General features: G+C 40.7%; 2 protein-coding genes across 3 annotated transcripts in view; both read right to left on the bottom strand.

Annotated features, from left to right (window-relative positions):
- ppp2r5a (protein phosphatase 2, regulatory subunit B', alpha isoform) overlaps positions 1-7,430 on the bottom strand; it is a 62,080-nt gene extending 54,650 nt beyond the window's left edge. Inside the window, exon 1 of the mRNA XM_082506958.1 lies at positions 6,397-7,430. Within this exon, the coding sequence (XP_082363084.1) occupies positions 6,397-6,544 (148 nt within the window). The 5' untranslated portion in view covers positions 6,545-7,430. The remainder of the gene's footprint in view (positions 1-6,396) is intronic.
- Positions 7,431-10,126: 2,696 nt separating this feature from the next.
- Positions 10,127-17,849, bottom strand: LOC309690094 (denticleless protein homolog). Of its 2 annotated transcripts, XM_082506957.1 has the most exons (16): positions 17,779-17,849; positions 16,912-17,230; positions 15,321-15,458; positions 15,127-15,219; positions 14,985-15,046; positions 14,655-14,775; positions 14,497-14,562; positions 14,224-14,330; positions 14,057-14,130; positions 13,851-13,957; positions 13,657-13,761; positions 13,067-13,179; positions 12,855-12,944; positions 12,566-12,689; positions 11,727-12,385; positions 10,127-10,884 (listed from the first exon to the last, which is right to left on the bottom strand). In XM_082506957.1, the coding sequence occupies exons 2-16, from the start codon at positions 16,961-16,963 to the stop codon at positions 10,819-10,821; spliced, it is 1,977 nt and encodes a 658-aa protein (XP_082363083.1). In that variant the 5' UTR covers positions 16,964-17,230; positions 17,779-17,849; the 3' UTR covers positions 10,127-10,818. The 2 variants fall into 2 exon arrangements, with proteins under 2 accessions (XP_082363083.1, XP_082363082.1); XM_082506956.1 differs by lacking the exon at positions 17,779-17,849 and having other exon boundaries at positions 16,912-17,508.
- Positions 17,850-17,854: the final 5 nt, after the last annotated feature.

Below are 17,854 nucleotides of genomic sequence, written 5' to 3'. Positions count from 1 at the left end.
TGCAACAACATGGTAATAGAGCAGCTGTGACAGAATACAGCATTAATGAATCAATGGTACAGAAGTGCAGGAAGCAAGAAGAATGAGTTGAATAAAGTTTGATTTATCTGACTGCTTTGTTTCGCTTAATGTGCCTTATAATCCCGTGCACCTTATGGTCCGAAATACACGTATTTGACTTTTTTATTTGTTTCTATCATATATACAAATTAGATGCACACTAATCACATATATGATTCCAATCTGTAAATCCAATGAGCATATCCTGACATGCTACAAAACAATATGATACTATACAGGATAACTCGCCGGGTTGTTGATAATATGGGTTTACCACAAGCTTTTGACACAGAAGAAATCATGGATAAAAGCTCAGCTTGGTATCAAAATGTAGGTAAAACAACTAGCCCTTGTTATATGCTAGGGCTGCACGATTTTGCATAAAATGAGAATCATGATTTTTTGGCTTAGAATTGAAATCACGATTCTCTCACGATTTTCTTTTCCAGTATAAATATTTATTGCACTTATTAACTGCACATCAACTTCGTAACAGTTGAGACTGAACATAAAAACAATAAATAAACATAAAAACAACAAATGTCTCACGTTTTGTTGTTGCCGCAAAATGTTGTACTGCTTGAAATTTCGTCTCCACCGTTGCTCGACACTGCGTGTATAGAGCAGGTAGTGCAACAATAGAAAAATAGTTGGGGGACGGCACTGTGTAGCGTTTGTCTAGGCCGGGTGTTGATCATTTTCCTAAATCCCTCGTTTTGCACAGTGTTGATGGGAGCCATATCTTTGGTCAGGTAAGTAATAGCCTCCGTAATTTCTTTGAGTTCGACGTGTATAGGGAAGCGCTGTATAAGGTTCCCGTTATTGGTGTTTGGGTGGTTGACCGGAACGGATTTTCTCCTGTCACTTTCTCGTCATCCCTGACGTGCTCTCCGTTGTTTTTTCCCTGCTAATTAGAGCTGGGCGATATGAGATTTTTTCATATCACGATATGTTTTTTTCATTTCAGGCGATAACGATATCTATCACGATATCAGCCAAATAACTATATTTGTAAGATTTAAATGTGCCGTTGCTCACAAGTAAAATGTGAAATAATCAGCAGCTTGTTTTTATTTAAATATTTATTTCCCATAATAAGTTCAACAGGGTAGATGTACTTAAGGAACATGAGACTTTTCAGATAAATAAAGGCAAATATTGCAAACTACACAAAAGGCAGCCGCTAAAGCGTTTAAGTTTCAAAATAGAACAAACGAAACAGACTAAATTGTCAATTCCACTTAGAAACAAAATATTAATTCTAAAAATAAATCTTAGTTTGTTTTACAGAAGAACAGACAAAACTGACTAACTTTTGTCAATATCAAATAAACTGAGAACTAAAAGGAAATTCTCAATCTCTCCTTGTTGTATAGCTGAGCTTTTCAAACAGTTGTAACCGTTACTTTAGTCTGACAAAAGCCGAATGACGAATTAGCGCTTCCAGTCAGAGACTGAGGCTACGTCCACACGTACACGGGTATTTTTGAAAACGGAGATTTTCCGTTTTCGTTTTAAAAAATAATCCCGTCCACACATAAAGGCAGAAATGAAGGAAAACGCTGCTATGAACATGCCAAAGCAGCAGGTGGCGCTAGATTCCTAACCGTGCAGAAATGTTGGCCAATCAGAAGTCTAGAAGCCTCGGTGGGAAAAAGTAAACAAAGCTGGGGCATAGAAGCAGAACCGAGTCGTATGTGTGGACGGACAGTAACTGTGTGTATATGTAAGCATTTAAACACTGCAGAGAGTAGAATTAACAGTAACAGTATTGTAGAAATTCATTTCACCGAAACAATAACGTGGCGCACAGTGTGACGCATGCACCAGTTTATTGTATTTCCAGACTTGCTTTCGGCACAATTTACAGTGCACGCTACTCTGTTTTTTGTCAGACTTGAAATAGCCGAAATACCTTCACACTACGGAACTTCTTTGGCTCTTCCGTTCGACAATCTCTCCGGCGTTGGAACCATCATCTGTTTTCTCTTCGGTCACGCTCGGTTGATTTTTCTAGTCGGCGCACTCATTTCCTCCATTACGCGCTGGCTGCTTCCCAAACAAACACACGTGCGGCTTGGCACTTGTGCTGCACGTAACAAGTCACGCGACGTGACGCTGCGGCTGTGATTGGTTCGGCTCTGCGCTACTTAATTTGGATTGGCTGACCTTTTTTTTTTTTTTTTGAGGACAAGAGCGGCGAGGTCTATCGCGATAGCTTAATTTCTCTATCGAGTAAAAGTTATATCGCGATACATATCGTTATCGTTCTATCGCCCAGCTCTACTGCTAATTTTAACATCACACGGCACAGCTTCTGTGTCACGTGGTATAAGGCTCCGCCCTTGTCATTTGTTGAGCAGGAAGAGTGAGCGCTTTTTTTCATGCAGAGTACGTCCCGGATCAAAATGTGGTACAATTGTCGTCGTAGGTTTTTTTTTTGTTTTGTTTTGTTTTTTAAATCGTTGTCATTTGGAAATGAGATCGCACATAAGTATGAATCGAGATCGCGATTTTCTAACGATTAATCGTGCAGCCCTATTATATGCTATAACTTGTTTTGATCAGCCTCTAAACTACATGGTACTATAGCCCAAGAACGTTTACCCAAAATGCAGTTTTTCAAGTTTGCTTCAGTGAAACCTCAGGAAACAGAGCAAACATCCATGTTACCAGTGCTTGCTTCTGTTACCCTGTGTCACAGATATTACATCGGTCCATTGGCACTGCTATATATTGACTTCAGATTGTGAGACTTGAAGTTAATGTAAAATTAATTTTCTTGCAATTTGTAAATGTAAATGTATTTTTAGTTGCAAGAATTTCACATGTCTACTCCTTGTATATAAAGACTTTTAAATCAGACCTATGTATTTTGAGGACCTGTAGTTTCCATATTATAAAAAGGTAAAACTTTGGTATATTTAGTAAAGCCTTAAATTTACCATACAATATAAATACACACCTAATTCTGAAGGGGTCAGGTGAGAACACTTCCTAAAAAACAACATTGCAAAGTCTACACAAGTACAACTGGTAGGCATGTAACATAACAAACACAACCAGGCCTCCACCCCACATGCCTGTCTCCACCTAAAACACACAAACAACAGACTCCAGGAGGTTTTATACCAGCCTCCCGTGTTTCAACCAAGCAGTGTCACATTTCGCTTGATGATCACATTTTGCTGTCTTGCATTATCTCCTGCGCAGTCAGAGGCTGTGCTTACTGGCTGTCACTGACATGAGAATGAGACAAGTACAAAACAAACGTCATGGCATGTAACAGGTGGTTCTTGCTTTCTCTGGTCCTTTCAGCCTTGTGAAGCATCACAGGAGACAAACTGCAGCACTGAGCTTTAAATATTGAGCTTGGTTCAGTAAAGTATGGGAGTGTGTATGGGACTCCCTGCCTCATCCTTATTTGTTAAGTATTGCAGCAATTCTGCCTCTAGCAAAAGAGTTATATTTCAGTATGTTTGGACTAGGAATCCCTTTACAATAGCTCACTATGTAAACTTCTCAGTGTGAAAAGAAAAAAGATTACAGCTTTGACAAAGTTGTCTTCTCTATTAAGAGCCTGTACCATTAACAACATACAGGAGACAACAGAAGCAAACATTTTATGGCTTAGCGGTGTCAAAGGTGTCCAAAAACTATGCTCCAATATTAATTTTAAAACATGCATAATAAAACCACTCAAATATGCATTTCCCCTCATCAGGTCTAATCACAGGGGAGCTTTTAGATACAAGCTGCAACCATTAAGCTCACATATACAGTATAATTAGTTTCTGTTAACTGTTATTTACACACAAAACAGCCTGGAAGAGTTGGTGCCATTAGACAACTGTTATGGCTCACTAACATTTACCTTTACTTGTTCAGCCAATATCCACCCACTTACATCCACTCATTAAGCTACGCTAAATCATTCACCCGTCTCCTTGCACTGATAGCTGTGTGTCTGAAGCAGAGCTGCACCTAGCCCTATGCCACATAGCTGGTCTGACTTTGACAACACAATATTGCTCACAGATAAGTTGGGTCTTACAACTTTTCAGGTGGTTATCCAGATTCCCTTTCTGTGTCCTTTGGGTGACAGTCACTGGTTGTGGGAGGAAGTTGATTCTTAATTTTCTCAAGTAAATTTTAAATTACTGATTTCATAATCAAAACTAAAATATTTACTGACAACCACACAGTCTGTAGTGCCAAACTGCTGTCACTTTTTTGTTGGGTTGCACAGAGATATCAAGTCAATATCTGTATGGGCCAGGAACATCCTTGCTTACCAATTGGTATATCAAATAAGATGGTATTTACCTTAACAATCCTTGGGAAATATTCATGCTCTCTCTATAAATGGCACAGACAATTCAAAACTTACCACAGCCTACACTTCTCTCCAACCAGATTATTCAAAAGCACTTCACCGCTGTGTGTGAAATGTCCAACTGAGCAATGAAATCCATCTCATCAGTTTGTGCAGTGTAACAGATTACAGATTTTGGGGGGTTCATGTATTTGAGCTACTTATCAAGGCGTTTACCAGGGTGCTTCCTTTTGCTCCTCTTACAGCACTGTTTGGGGTGGTTGATTTGAATAGCGTGAAGTGTCGTTGTGAAGCTCAGGCTTTATAGACAATGTTAGCAAGAAAAATTGTGCTACAATCTTAAAAGTCTGAGATACATCCAACTTACCAGTTTGGTGGCTGAAGGAATTAGAAAATGCGCTACACCCGTGTCAAACAAAGCAGGTCTCCTTCAGAAAATCTGGCTACCAGTCATCAGCTTGATTGAAAAACTGAATCTTTATTGCTTTTATAAATTACAATATAAAATGTCCTACTGTAATATCAACCCCTGCAACACAAAATAATAAAGTTAATTTAGTCTGTTTTTAAGCTTCTGGTATTATTCTTTTTCATATTTTTAAGAATTTGAAAACTTATAAACAGATATTTTAAATTATTATATTTGTTTATCAAATGGGCAGAGATAACAGGAAAAAAAAACCCATAAAATTCTGTTAAGTCAGGCAAGACAAACTCTTACCCATCAAAGGCCAATTCTGAGGCAAGGGTGACCGTGGCTCAGAATGGGCCAGAATGGGTTGGGAAGCGCATCTGTAACCGGAAGGTCGCCAGTTCGATCCCTGGGCTCTCTGTCCTGGTCATTGTGTCCCTGGGCAAGACACTTTACCCCACCGCCTACTGGTGTTGGCCAGAGGGGCCGATGGCACGATATGGCAGCCTCTCTTCTGTCAGTCTGCCCCAGGGCAGCTGTGGCTACGACTGTAGCTTGCCTCCACCAGTGTGTGAATGTGAGAGTGAATGAATAGTGGAATTGCAAAGCGCTATATAAATGCAATCAATTATCATTATTATTATTATTATTATTATTATTATTATTATTATTGTGAACCAGCTGCCTACAAGCTTGAAAATGCAATGCATGAAGGTAACTGGACTTCTTTAGGTTTTTGAGGACAAAAGGGTTATTGACCCACTATTGATCATGTCAGTCAACGTGATGCTCAGAATCAGCTCCAAAGGGGATAGTCCCCACTAGGGTTTAATTACCCAGGACTCGTTGTTTTAGAACTGAAGAAGCCTCTTGGATGGAAGCCGAAACCTCTTCAGAAACCTAAAGAAGTCGAGATGCCTTCTTTTTCAAACCCTCAAGACTACCGTGGCCTGGTTTACTGAGACCCTACACAGACCGTGCTTGCCAAAAAATAAAATAAAACGGTAGAGTGATGAAGAGCTGTACTGGCTGGACTTTAAAAAAAGGAAACTATTTTTTGTGTGTGTACAAGACAAGGAATAAACACTAAAATCGTGACAAATCAAAAACTTATATCAAAGCCAAATTGAATTTTCCAATCAGTGCATCAGGTGTAGAGACACTGATCCTTCAAAACACCTTGACGCAAATACATAAATCCTTCTTAGCCACTAGAACAACATGGCTCTGGGGATGTGCATTTGTCATTACACAACATCCAGCAAGGACAAAACAAAAAACAAAACAATGGGTCAAGAGATGTTAATACAACTACTGACAAAACTGTCCAAGAATACAAAACCAATGTAACATACTTTGGCACAGAGCCTTTTCAAACACCCTTTGGTCAACTCTTACAAGCTGCTTGCAAGTGTTAATAGGTGTGCATTATTTTTTGGCAGGTTTCTGAATACAGGCCAGCTTTAAAATGTGTAATGCATTTCTGGCTGCATGCACAGTGTACCTGCAGTGGATCCGGCAGTGTACACACACACAGCGGTCATGACAGGCAGACTATTTTAAGCGGCGGACCCCTTCATCCTCTTACCTTTGAGCTGCGGCAGCGGGGAGAGCTCGACCGGAGCGGTGTGAGTGCGATACTGAGAGGAGCCCTGGGATTTTCTCTGCTTCTGTGCCTTCCTCATGGACTTCCTCGTAAACCCATCCACTTTCTCTGATGCGGAGATGGCCGACATTTTGATGCATAAAATAAAAAAAATAAAAAAAAACTACCTTGACACTTTTTGCACTGTATCTCCTAGGTCATACGAAAAGCTTCCTTCCCCTTTTCACATCAGAAGGTTTGTGTTATTTTTGTATGATCCAACATGGTCGGTCGGTACGGAGGTTAAGCTGTGCCCAAAGACTGCATCATTATCTTGCTCTATGAAATACGGAGGAGGGGGATAGTCTTCAAAATACGAAAAAATACGAATTTAGTCACACGACACCGCCCACACTACACAGCACGGAGCGACCAACACGACAAGAATAAGCTCCTAAATTTCTGACATTATTTTTACTGCTGCATTGTGATCGAAAAACGTCTACCTGTTGCAAAACATAAGAGAGGCATTGCCGGATTGAAGCTGTCTACAGTAGACCTAAGCTGACAGTTAGCTAGCCTGCTAAAATTAGCTGACGGTTACAACAATTTGCACCGCTGCTGAGGGGGGGAAAAGTTACCAAAGAAAGTTGCCCCGTTAATTTTTTGCAGCTCTTCGGTAAAACACACAGTCCGCGTCTTCGAGCACTGGTTTAATCCTAGACAGAATTCTGCTGAGTGTGTTTTTGAGAGAAAAAAATTTATCCGCGATCGATGAAGTTAAATTTCGCTCGTCGACTCATTTAGCGCTTGAAAGTTAGCCTCATCCACCTAAGAGAAACTTCACCTTTCGCCACACTTCCGAATGAATAGTGTGAGACTGTTTCGCTAGCACGACCTCGATAAAGACCGAGTATTGTCAAAAACAGCAAATTACTGGATGTCGAGCTGAGGCAGGCAGCCGTAAACACTCCCAGCGAAGCCGCTCCGTCACTGTGTGTCTGTGAGCTTGACTGCGGAGCGCTGACGGGGGCACGTCACTGATTGACGTTGCTAACAGCCAATCAGAGGCGAAAATTTCAAAAAACTAGAACTTTTTAAACCAATCGAGCCGCGCAGAAAGCGGGACTTGAACATGTGACATGTGAAAACAAATAGGTGATGCGGTACAGGCAGTAGCGTTAAACAAAAACTGACACACGTCTCGTAGCATTAAACAAAAACTGACACACGTCTCGTAGCAATACATTTAAAATAATAATAAGATAATATAATAAGAGTTCCATTTGTCGCCGTGTGTTTCTTTGCGCTTTTTAAAGAAGTACCCCACTTATACTTTCAGTTTTTAGCCACAGATTGTTTTAGGATTTAAAAAAGAGATCCTGGGATATTGCATTTGGAAAAACTCCGATAACAAAGAGACTGAAGAAGTCACTTGGATGAGTGACGAAACGTTTCTCCCACCGAAAACTTATTAAAATATTTAAGTGTATATTTGAGCCTGTATGTACGCTCCTGACCCCCGAGAGAAAATCCAAAATAAATTCAACCATGTGCACCCTGGTCATTAAAGATGTATGCTGTTCAGTCATTCCACCCTGGAAAACTGATAATAACTGTATGTTATTCAGGAATTCACACACGCTTTGGCCCTGCCTGTATCACTCTCTAACTCAGGGGTGTCAAACTCAAATACACAGTGGGCCAAAATTCAAAACTGGAACAAAGTCGCGGGCTAACATTAATATTTATTGGAAAAAAAATCTTCCTCCAGATATAAGAATGAATCTTTTCTTATGGACTCAAATAAGTTTTGCTGGAAAACTGAATATAGAACAAGCAAAGCTTAATACTAAACAATATATATATTAGCTGTATAATACCAGTAGGCCTGCTCTAATAGTAATTTGGTATGGCTTCACGGGCCAAATGTAATTAGGCTGAGGGCCAAATTTGGCCCACGGGCCAGAGTTTGACAGCTATGCCCTAACTCAATGCCTTCCGCATTACATGCTGTATGTGTTTATAAAATACAGGTATAAAGCCTAAAATAAGGGCCTTTCCACAGGAAATTGGGTTTCTATTTTAGTACATTTACTTTGTCTGTAATAGAGACAAGAAGAAAGCTTTCTTTTTATCACTACACTTACATCAAAAGTAACACAAAAGAAATCTAGAATAATGTATTGTAAAATCCTAAATTATGAAAGAGAGTGCCATAGAGCTAAGTCCTGAAACCTTTGGCCAAATTCTAAATATGGATTGTATAAAGATGTTAATAATTAACATCTTTAATGTTAATTATTGTCATTTATCTTTATCTATTTAGATCAATCTTGTAGTAGATTTTTACCATTTTCTTTCCCTATTAATTATTTGCTATTATTATGGAAACAGAACAGTAAGTGTTAACAAGTTTTTCATTAGACAGGAGTCTATGCAGTCCCTCACTGTTTCCACGGGAATTTAGAGGGTAAGTAGTGCTACCAATCAAATGCACTTCATAAAGCGAAGCATTTAGAATTACCAACATCTTCCCAAGAGTGGACGTCCCAGCAAAGTCACCCCAAGGTCAGACTCTACAATGCTCAAGAAAACTACACATTCACCTAGAGCTACATCTCAGGTCTCAGTCAGCATGCTAAATGTTAAAGTTCATGGCAGTACAATTAGTGCTACCATACCAGGAGAAAACATTGTAGCAGAGCTTAGGGTTGCAAAATTACATCTGAACAAACTTCAAGCCTTTTGGAAAATGTCTTCTGGATGGACAAGACCAAAGTGCAGAGGTTTGTCCATAATGCACAGCATCATGTTTTGAGAAAAGCAAACACGCCATATCAGGACAAACATCTCCTACCAACTATCAATGGCCATGGCGGAGTGGGGGGTGATTTGGGCTTGTTTTGCAACCACAGGACCTGGGCACCTTGAAGTCATTGGGTCAACCACAAACTCCTTTGTAAATCAAAGTATTATAGAGTCAAGTGTGAAGCCATCTGTCTCACTGCTAACGTTTTGCCAAAATTGTGATATGTAACAGGAGCACAGCGGCAGTCAAAGTCTAGACCTCAATCCGACTGAAATGCTGTGCATAAACTTTGCCCACAAACCTCAATGAACTGAAGTGACACAGTTAAGAAGAGCGTGCAAAAATTCCTCCACAGTGATCTGAGACTGAAAGTCATACAGAAGTCAAATATTTAAGTAACTACCATCAAATACCAGTATACCATCTTTTTTCTTTAATAACTTACTGTCCATTTTCTCACCTATCATGCTTTTATGTTGGGTTTGTGTGCTCTTCAGTTCAGCTGCATTTATAATCAGAGGAAGTCACTTCATTGAAAGTCTTTACCACAGCTGCTGTAATAAGTTACCATCACACATACATGTTAAAAACAACCCTTCTGCCTCTCTGGGGCAGAGGCAGTGATTGTCAATTTTTCTGGCATTGTCTTCCAACCATTTCTATAGTTGGAATACAAAATGAAAAAAAATAAGTAAAAAAATTAAAACTGTCCAAATGGAACAAAATAGCTGTAAAACACTAATCACACGAATCTGCAGGGAGCTAAAGAAAAGTGTGAGATGATAGAGATTTAATTTTTTAGGTTTGAATGTTTTTCAGTCTTTAGATTTTCTCTTTTAATTACCTCGACTAAAACTCTCACCACTTCCCCATCAGACCCTCTCTGTCCCTCACATACACACAAATACACACACAGGCAGAAAACTGTTTAATAAAATTTGACTACAGCTAGATTTATCAATTAAATACAAATAAATCAAGCATCATTCATTGGTTCTTCTGTACATATAGACAAGTCAAAAATTTGCTCAGTAAGGAAAAAATCTATTGCAAACCACGTGTGCAACTCCGATATGAAGGAGCAAACTCGTACACGGAAAACACGTGACTTCGATGGCTGGCTTACAAATGTTATAGAGCTGATCTGTGAGCAGCTTACAGTGCGGTTCATAAAAAGGTTTAACAAAATGAACCAAATAACTAGATTTTTTTAAATTGTTCTGTGAACAAATGCTTTTCTCTGCACTTGAGGATCAACTTTTTAAAATCTAATCAGCCTTTTAAATGTGGAGTCTTCGATTTAATGCTGAAGCATCTTTAGAAGTACTCATGTTCGCAACTTTAGTCGCCAGCCAGAAATTCTGCACAGCACCAGAAATTTCTGTAGGAGGCGTAAAAAAGAAAAAAGAAAAAGAAAAGAAAAGAACATATTTAAATATAAAATTGAAAGCAGTCCCTGGATGTCAAATCCAAACCATCAAATGTTCAGTGACTGATCTCTTCTGATCTCAGTAATCAGTGATCTTAAGAGGCTTATAGTTTTTGGGTGCCACTTAAAAACCACCTTGAATAAAACCCTCTTAAAGAAAAGCACCAAGTTTGGTACAACCAGGTCAATCCAAAGGCCTTTTTGTGAAATACATGGAGATTTTCTTCATGGCTGGAGGGGTGCACACATTCTGGAAAACAGAAATGAAAAAAAAAACAAAGGATCATCTTAAAAGCTAAAACAACATGCATGGATGCCACATTTAATTAAAATATAATCACCCAGACATATCAGTGCCAATGCCTACAGTATGTAAGGACTGTCAAACTCATTTTACATCGTGTGCTACATATAGCCCACTTTGATAACTAAATATTTCATCCCTGTCTTTAAGACTAAGAAAAATGACCATTGCGTTGCAGTTTTTCTATGGAATAAACATATATTAAGAAAAACAAAACAAAACAAAAAAAACAGGTATTCAATTGTTTTTCTATTACTTAACTACTTTTAGGTTGAGTAATAGTAATAGTTGATTTAGTATGAATTGCTACGGGGGAGCTCTTTATCAATAGAAAAAGCTTTAAAACCTCTAAAAATACAGATAAGAGTTTAAAATCCATGCACTCATTCGCTTTTTAAAGCCTTTCGGTGTCGCCAGACAGGACTCTGTGCTGGGACGATTTCTGTCCCCGGACCTTATTTTTGACACCCCTGCTGTATGTGCCAATATGGGTTCCTTTTCCTTAAAGAATATTTTGCTGAAAATCTCCTTGAATCATTTAAGGAATGGCATCATATCTGCTTTGACTCCACCATCTACAGCAGCTGTAGCAGGAGGTGGAAACAAGCAGCGTCTGTAGGTGGCTGATGGGCAGCTGCGGTTTAAAATCTCCACCTCATCGGCTGCCAATTGTGTTTCAGTATAACTGAACTACATATAACACCACCCTTGCATCACAGCACCAAACTTGAGGATAATTTCAGATGAGAATGTTAATCCACTCCCAAACCTGTGAGTTTTATACTTACTGGTGATGCTGGTGTCTTGCTTTCTTGTTTCTTAGCAGCACTGGGACTTCTGGGGTCTTTGGGACTTCTAGGGCTTCTTTGACCTTTCCTCAGCTTCTGGCTCATCACTGACAGCCAGTTCACTCCTCTGGGAGAGCAGTTCTCCTTGTCGGTCTGTCTGGATGAAGCCGCATTGTTGTCCTCTGTGTGGCAGCCTGTTTGTGCTGGGCTCTCCTGAGCTGGGCAGCAAACACCAGAGAGGGTCCGGCTCCTCTTGGCTGCAGGAGAGAGTTCAGTAACGCAGTCGCACTGCTCAGTGCCCTCACAGTTCGAAGACGAGCCGTCACCGGTTTCCAGCCTGCGTTTGGCCCGTCGTTCTGTGGGGGGGGTGCTGCTTACAGAGCTCTGGGGAGACTGGCTCAGCACCCGATGGGCCGGAGAGCCAGCCTGTTCGGAAGTTCTGCTGCTTGGGGACAACCACTGTTTGATAGTGGGCGGAGTTCTGTGGCGAACAGCTGCAGTTTTAGAGTCCTGTGAGTGGTTGGGTGTAGTGGTGCTGGAAGAAAGGGGCAGGGCGGCTCCACTGGGAGCACAGGCTGCAGGCTGAGGTGAGGCTATGCCACCAAGGCTCACTCTCCTCTGGGGCTTGGCAGGGGTTGTCTCAGCTGGAATGGAAGGCCCTTAACAGCAGAATAAAGTAGTGTGAGTCCAGATGTGATCATGTTTTGTATTTAACTGCAGGACAGCAGTGATTTATGATGAAGCACAAATTCACATGCACATACTGTAAGTGAAACCTCTACGCTTTTATGACTATATGGTAGTTATTCACAAGAATACATTGTAGGTGAAGCACTTACTTGGGAGAATCTTAGGACGTGCATGGCCTACTAGGTTAGCCTCTCCTAATGAGGACTGCACTTCATCATTTTCTCGGTGAAGTCGCCAGATGCGCACGGTGTGGTCATCGGAACAGGAAGCAATCTGCCAACAGAGCAGAGGGCTTTATACAGAAGCTCATTAAATCGAATAAAGTCAGAGCGCCCCGCATCTTCCAGCAAAGTGCAGCTGGTTCAGGTGCTTCTCGGCTCATTAAAACTCCTCCAATTCACAGCAGTGTTCATACTTGTATAACCACTCACGTCTTACCTTAGTGAAATCTGTCGGACACCATGCAACAGACGTCACTTCCTCACTATGACCTTGAAGCGTCATGGGAGGAAGTTCAGGATTGGAGATCTGAAATGTAACAAAAAAATGTTCAAAAACCTTAAATTTGCAGTTCCTCAACACCAGAAAACCCCCAGAGTGAAAATAAAGCAATTTTTATTACGTCAGGTAAAATATAACCGAGAACGCACCTTCCAAATGTACGTGTGGTTGTCACTCGAACCGCTGGCCAAAAACTGGTCATCTGGGCTAACGCTGGACTTTACATAAAACGAGGAGTTCTGGTGACCGCTGAAAACTGCCACTGTGGATGAAACATAATTCTTAAAAATGACAAAATATTCACAAAGATCAGAGAACAAACAAGTCTAAGGACAATCAAATAAAAGGATAAAATGTACAGTACTGTGTATATAACAATAAAAAGAGAAATGCTGAACTTTCCTCTAGTTTCTGTACATTTAGTAACACTTTCCTCTTTCGTTTCCATTAAAAAACTGTCATGATGCATTTTGAAATGGTTTCCTGTATTGCAACCTGTCAAACAGCACCTAACCCACTGCTATTCAGAACTTCAGATCAGACTTTAACACGTAACAGTAGAAAACAAAGCATCTATGGCTTTTTATTTGCATCAAGAGGCTTCTGCTGCTGGATGCTTTGCTCCCATAACAAAGCGCATTAGCGCCATCTAGTGATGAATGGGTGACTGGAAAAAAAGACCTATTCTACTCTAGTGCACATACACGCACTGTTGAGCCAAAGCGAGGAGCTTCTTTACCTGGTGTCGTTTTTATTCCGCAGACACTGAACATATAGATGCTGTCGTCTGTGCAGTTACACATCACGTTGGCTCTCGCGGAGTCCAGAGCGAGTCCGGAATATCCTGCAGCACGTCAAAAAGACAGCTGGGTTATTTGTGTGTTATTTGCACATTTCAGGTAAAGGTGATGCTTGGCATGTTAGGGAACTAACCCAGTCGCGTCCGAGTGCAAGAACCTGGATACGGAAATGTCTGCAGGGGTACAGGATCATGACGGTGTGCAGTGTAGTTCTTCCTCAAATCCCACATCTTGATTACTCTGATAAAGGGAATTGAAGGAGACAGAAAATGATCGAGAATGTCTGGTAACGGCTCTTATAAATGTGAAAAAGGTGACAAGAAGCCTTTCTTTTCTTACCCGTCAACAGCTCCCGAAGAGATGAGGGTGTGCTGATCCCTGAACAAAACCACTGTAACGCTCTGCTGGGAGTCCTGCAAATAAGATGGAGTAGCTAAAGATTAGATTTCCATTTGCAGCATCGCTCTTTTCATTCCATTAAACGGCTGATTGTCGAGAAAACTCACCACGCTCGGAGCCATGCCGCCCCGTCTCTTCTTCGTTTTAGAGGGAGGGTTGGTCTCTGCTTTGTTGTGAGCTCCGCTGATCTGGTTCACCTGTCTGTAGAAACCATCTGAGGGAAAGACATAAGTTTGATTATTGTTGTGGCATTTTTCATAAATTCAACTAAAGAAACAGGAAAAAATAAGTGTTTTTGCAACAGGCTGCTAGTAACAAAGTGGCTAAAGATATGATTTAAAATTTATTGCTAAATTGTCTATTACTGTTCCGATCAATACCTTTTTTGCTGCACCTCATGTCCCAGATCATAATATTTCCATCTCTGGCTCCAGTAGAAAACACAGCTGCGTGACAAAAGAAAATGTATTAATCACATGATACAACAATATATCATCAATGCACAGCCAACACAATGTTAGCTCAGTAAAAGGTATACCTTTCTCCTCTGGTGCGAATGCAACAGACTTAAGACTGCAGAGGTGGCCCTTGAAGCTGCCTAACAACTCTCCAGACTTCACATCCCAGAGCCTGGCCATCTGGTCACCCGCAGCAGTTACCTGAAGAGATCACAGATGACCAAAGAATAATAAGAAAAGGCTTCAGAGTTTTTAATGGGTTCCAACAAAATAAAGAACAACAAAAAAACCCAAAAATTAGTAATCCCAGGTAAGGCAGATGCAATTACATGAGTCATGCATTTGAGGGTGACGCAAAAACATCTGACTTTCTGCAATTCTCTGACTAAACAGAATGAATTTGCACTTACTAACTGAGGCTCCCCTGGCATCCAGGCGATATCAAAGACAGCATTCTCATGAGCCAGCCATGCTGCAAGGTTAACACACTTTTAGCCACCAACATTTCAAAATACGTGGCATGACAATTATGAACACAAGTCACAAGAATACCTTTAAGAAGTGGATATTCACGGCTCTCTGTGTTGTAGAGCCTAACAATGCCTTCTTCATTAGCTGCTGCGAGGATGTTCTGCAGGTCCCTGGCTGAAAACAAACAGGAGAAAAGAGACACTGCAGTTAGACAGATTAATGACAACAGGGCCTTGCTCTCTCTGCACTTACAACGATAAGCACAAATGAATTACCAGAGGAGAAAGCTAATCCAAACGGTGGCACAGAGTCGCCAAGGTTCCCATAGGAGATATGTTCATCATGTCGGACGCATCGGTAGCCTTCAAGCAGGGAACTCAGAGGGTACCTGGACCGGGGATCTGCAGGGAGAGCTGAAGAGAATGATGCATGGTCAGAGGAAGGACATCAATGAGACACGGCAGTAAAACTAACTAAAAAGCATTGCAGATTTAAGAGGACAATCATCAGACCACTTTGAGCTGATATGAAGGCAACTGTAACTCAAATAATCACTTGTTACAATTAAGATATGCAGAAGAGCATCTCTGAGATGCAACACATTGAACCTTGGAGTCATTGCAGCAGAAGACCACACCAGCTGCCGCTCCTGTAGGTCAAGAACAGGATCCTGGGGCTGCTATTCACACGGGATCATTTGTACTTGTGAACCGATCACGTCACGAAAGTCCAAACTAACGGTCCAGAGATTTGACTCATTGTCATTTTTAAAGCCTTCTTAGTAACAAACAAATCACCCCTGGCCTGCTATACTATACCAAAATAAGTAATAGACACCATGAAAAATAAAATAAATGAATAAACAAATAGAAGATTTGCTGGGTTTCATTATAAATGAATCAACGGGCAATTCCTATTTTATTTAACAGGAAAAAAAATAGTATGTATTCTTTGAATTACCAGAAGATTTTGAGTTTTTTTTTTCTTTTGGGACCATTTACTATAATAACCTGTATGGGTAATGAATTTAGACTGGTAACAGTGAGGCTCTTATTTTATAAATAACTCTTTAATATTTTCACAATATACTCAAACATCTTCCCACTTTCCATTAGTCTGGTAGTCTGTAGTAGCCTGGCCTACTTCAGATTGTTCTATACGTTACCCTTTACTACGTGACACCCTTCTCTAATGGCTGTAATGGCTGCTTTCAGCAGGATAACACCGTGTCACAGAGCTCACTTCCTCTCAGATTGGTTTCTTTAACATGACGATGAGCACACTTTACTCAAATGGCCTCCACAGACGCCAGATCTCAAGCCATTGGGATGTGGTAAAACAGGACATTGCATCGTTGATGTACAGTCGACAAATATGCAGAAACTGTGTGATGCCATCGCGTCAATATGAATCAAAATATCTGAGGGACGCTTTAACCAACTTGTTGAATCTACGCCTGGAAGACAAAAGAGGGTCCAACTCGCCAGGTGTACCTATTAAAGTGACCTACGAGTATAGATCCGCACGCTTGTCTTCTCACTTGTTCTTGAGTTGTATAAACCAAAGCCAATCAAAATATGAGAAACTGTCCTAATATGTACTACGGTTATAAGGCATGACATATTGTTGGTGTGCCACCAGTTGGAGTCTGAACAGCCCGACAAAGACATTCACGAAGAAAGTAGAATTAAACGTTAAAGTCCACACTGAAGGCAAAAGAAAAGCAAGTGCAAATGATACTCTAGGAGCCCTCTTGGCAGCATGACTCCTCGAAACATAAAGCAGAGATGTTAGACTGCATTATCTTCCATGTTAGACTAGCTAAAGCCCAGCCATGGCCGTGCAAATAACCCATCCCTGTCTCACCATTCTGCCTCCGTCTGCCCACTCCTCTGTCCACCACTGAGCGGAAAAGCATCCCTGCACTGCAGCACAACTCGATCCAAAGGCTTTTGTATAAAAACGTAACGTTTTCCTCGATGTCAAGCTTCTGCCGGTCCGCTTTCTGTGCCGAAGCTGGGGTACTATTTCCCGCGAAGAGATCGTCCGAGCAGAAGGACTGAATTCCCCGCTAAACTTGCGTTACGCGCAACCATTGGTGGAAACGGCGACTTCCTGGGCAGGAGCGCTTCTGCTTCCGCTTTCTTTGTAAACTTTCCCACCATAACTGGAGAAGGAGACGCCCCTTCAGCATAAATAAATATTTTTAAAACGATTAAACTAATAACTAGTCCCTCTTTGCATAGCACGTTTATCCTGTTAGACAGTTGTTAGTTTAGTAAATACACTTTGGTGTATACAACCACTGCCAAACTGCATGTAGATGGTGCATTTAGTGGTGCAAGTATAATTGGAAGTTGTGTGACAACACACAATTTCAGGTTGTGCGCAGTGTTGAACTAGAAATTGAATATCTGTGACTGCAACAAAAGTTATGAAAATCACACGTAAAAATGTTCTTTTCAACAGAAGCACTAAAGTAACAAAGGTTTAAAAGTCACCATGACTTTGATGTCTCCAATGTAATTGTTGTTATTTAGAGTATTATGGTGTTACCGATTCATCCATAATCTATCATTTGACGCTAAGGAGATACTAGAATAATATACTAATACATATTTCACTTAGATATTTAACTTAAATATATATTTTTAAATACAACAGTCCCTAAAACAGCTTGTTAGCTTGCGACCATGACAACTGGCGTTTTATTATGAAAGTCAATCTCCAGACCGGATGTTCTGTCTCTGTATCCTCAGTGTTTTCCTGAATGCCGCCTGAACAGTGAAATGCTAACATCTCATGAGTG

Source organism: Aulonocara stuartgranti, assembly GCF_965226115.1.
Source record: "Aulonocara stuartgranti genome assembly, chromosome: 15".
Lineage (NCBI taxonomy): Eukaryota > Metazoa > Chordata > Actinopteri > Cichliformes > Cichlidae > Aulonocara > Aulonocara stuartgranti.
The sequence above is the reverse complement of the archived record's forward strand: the minus strand, read 5'-3'. Positions and strand labels throughout refer to the sequence as shown.

Bases quoted from the DNA above. Each gene is read 5' to 3' on its own strand.
- LOC309690094 (XM_082506957.1), bottom strand. From the start codon at position 16,963: ATGCTTTTCCGCTCAGTGGTGGACAGAGGAGTGGGCAGACGGAGGCAG. The intron at 15,459-16,911 runs GTGAGACAGGGA...CATTCTCTTCAG, and splicing joins GGGCAGACGGAGGCAGAATG to CTCTCCCTGCAGATCCCCGG. The intron at 15,047-15,126 runs GTATTCTTGTGA...TTAACCTTGCAG, and splicing joins TGAATATCCACTTCTTAAAG to CATGGCTGGCTCATGAGAAT.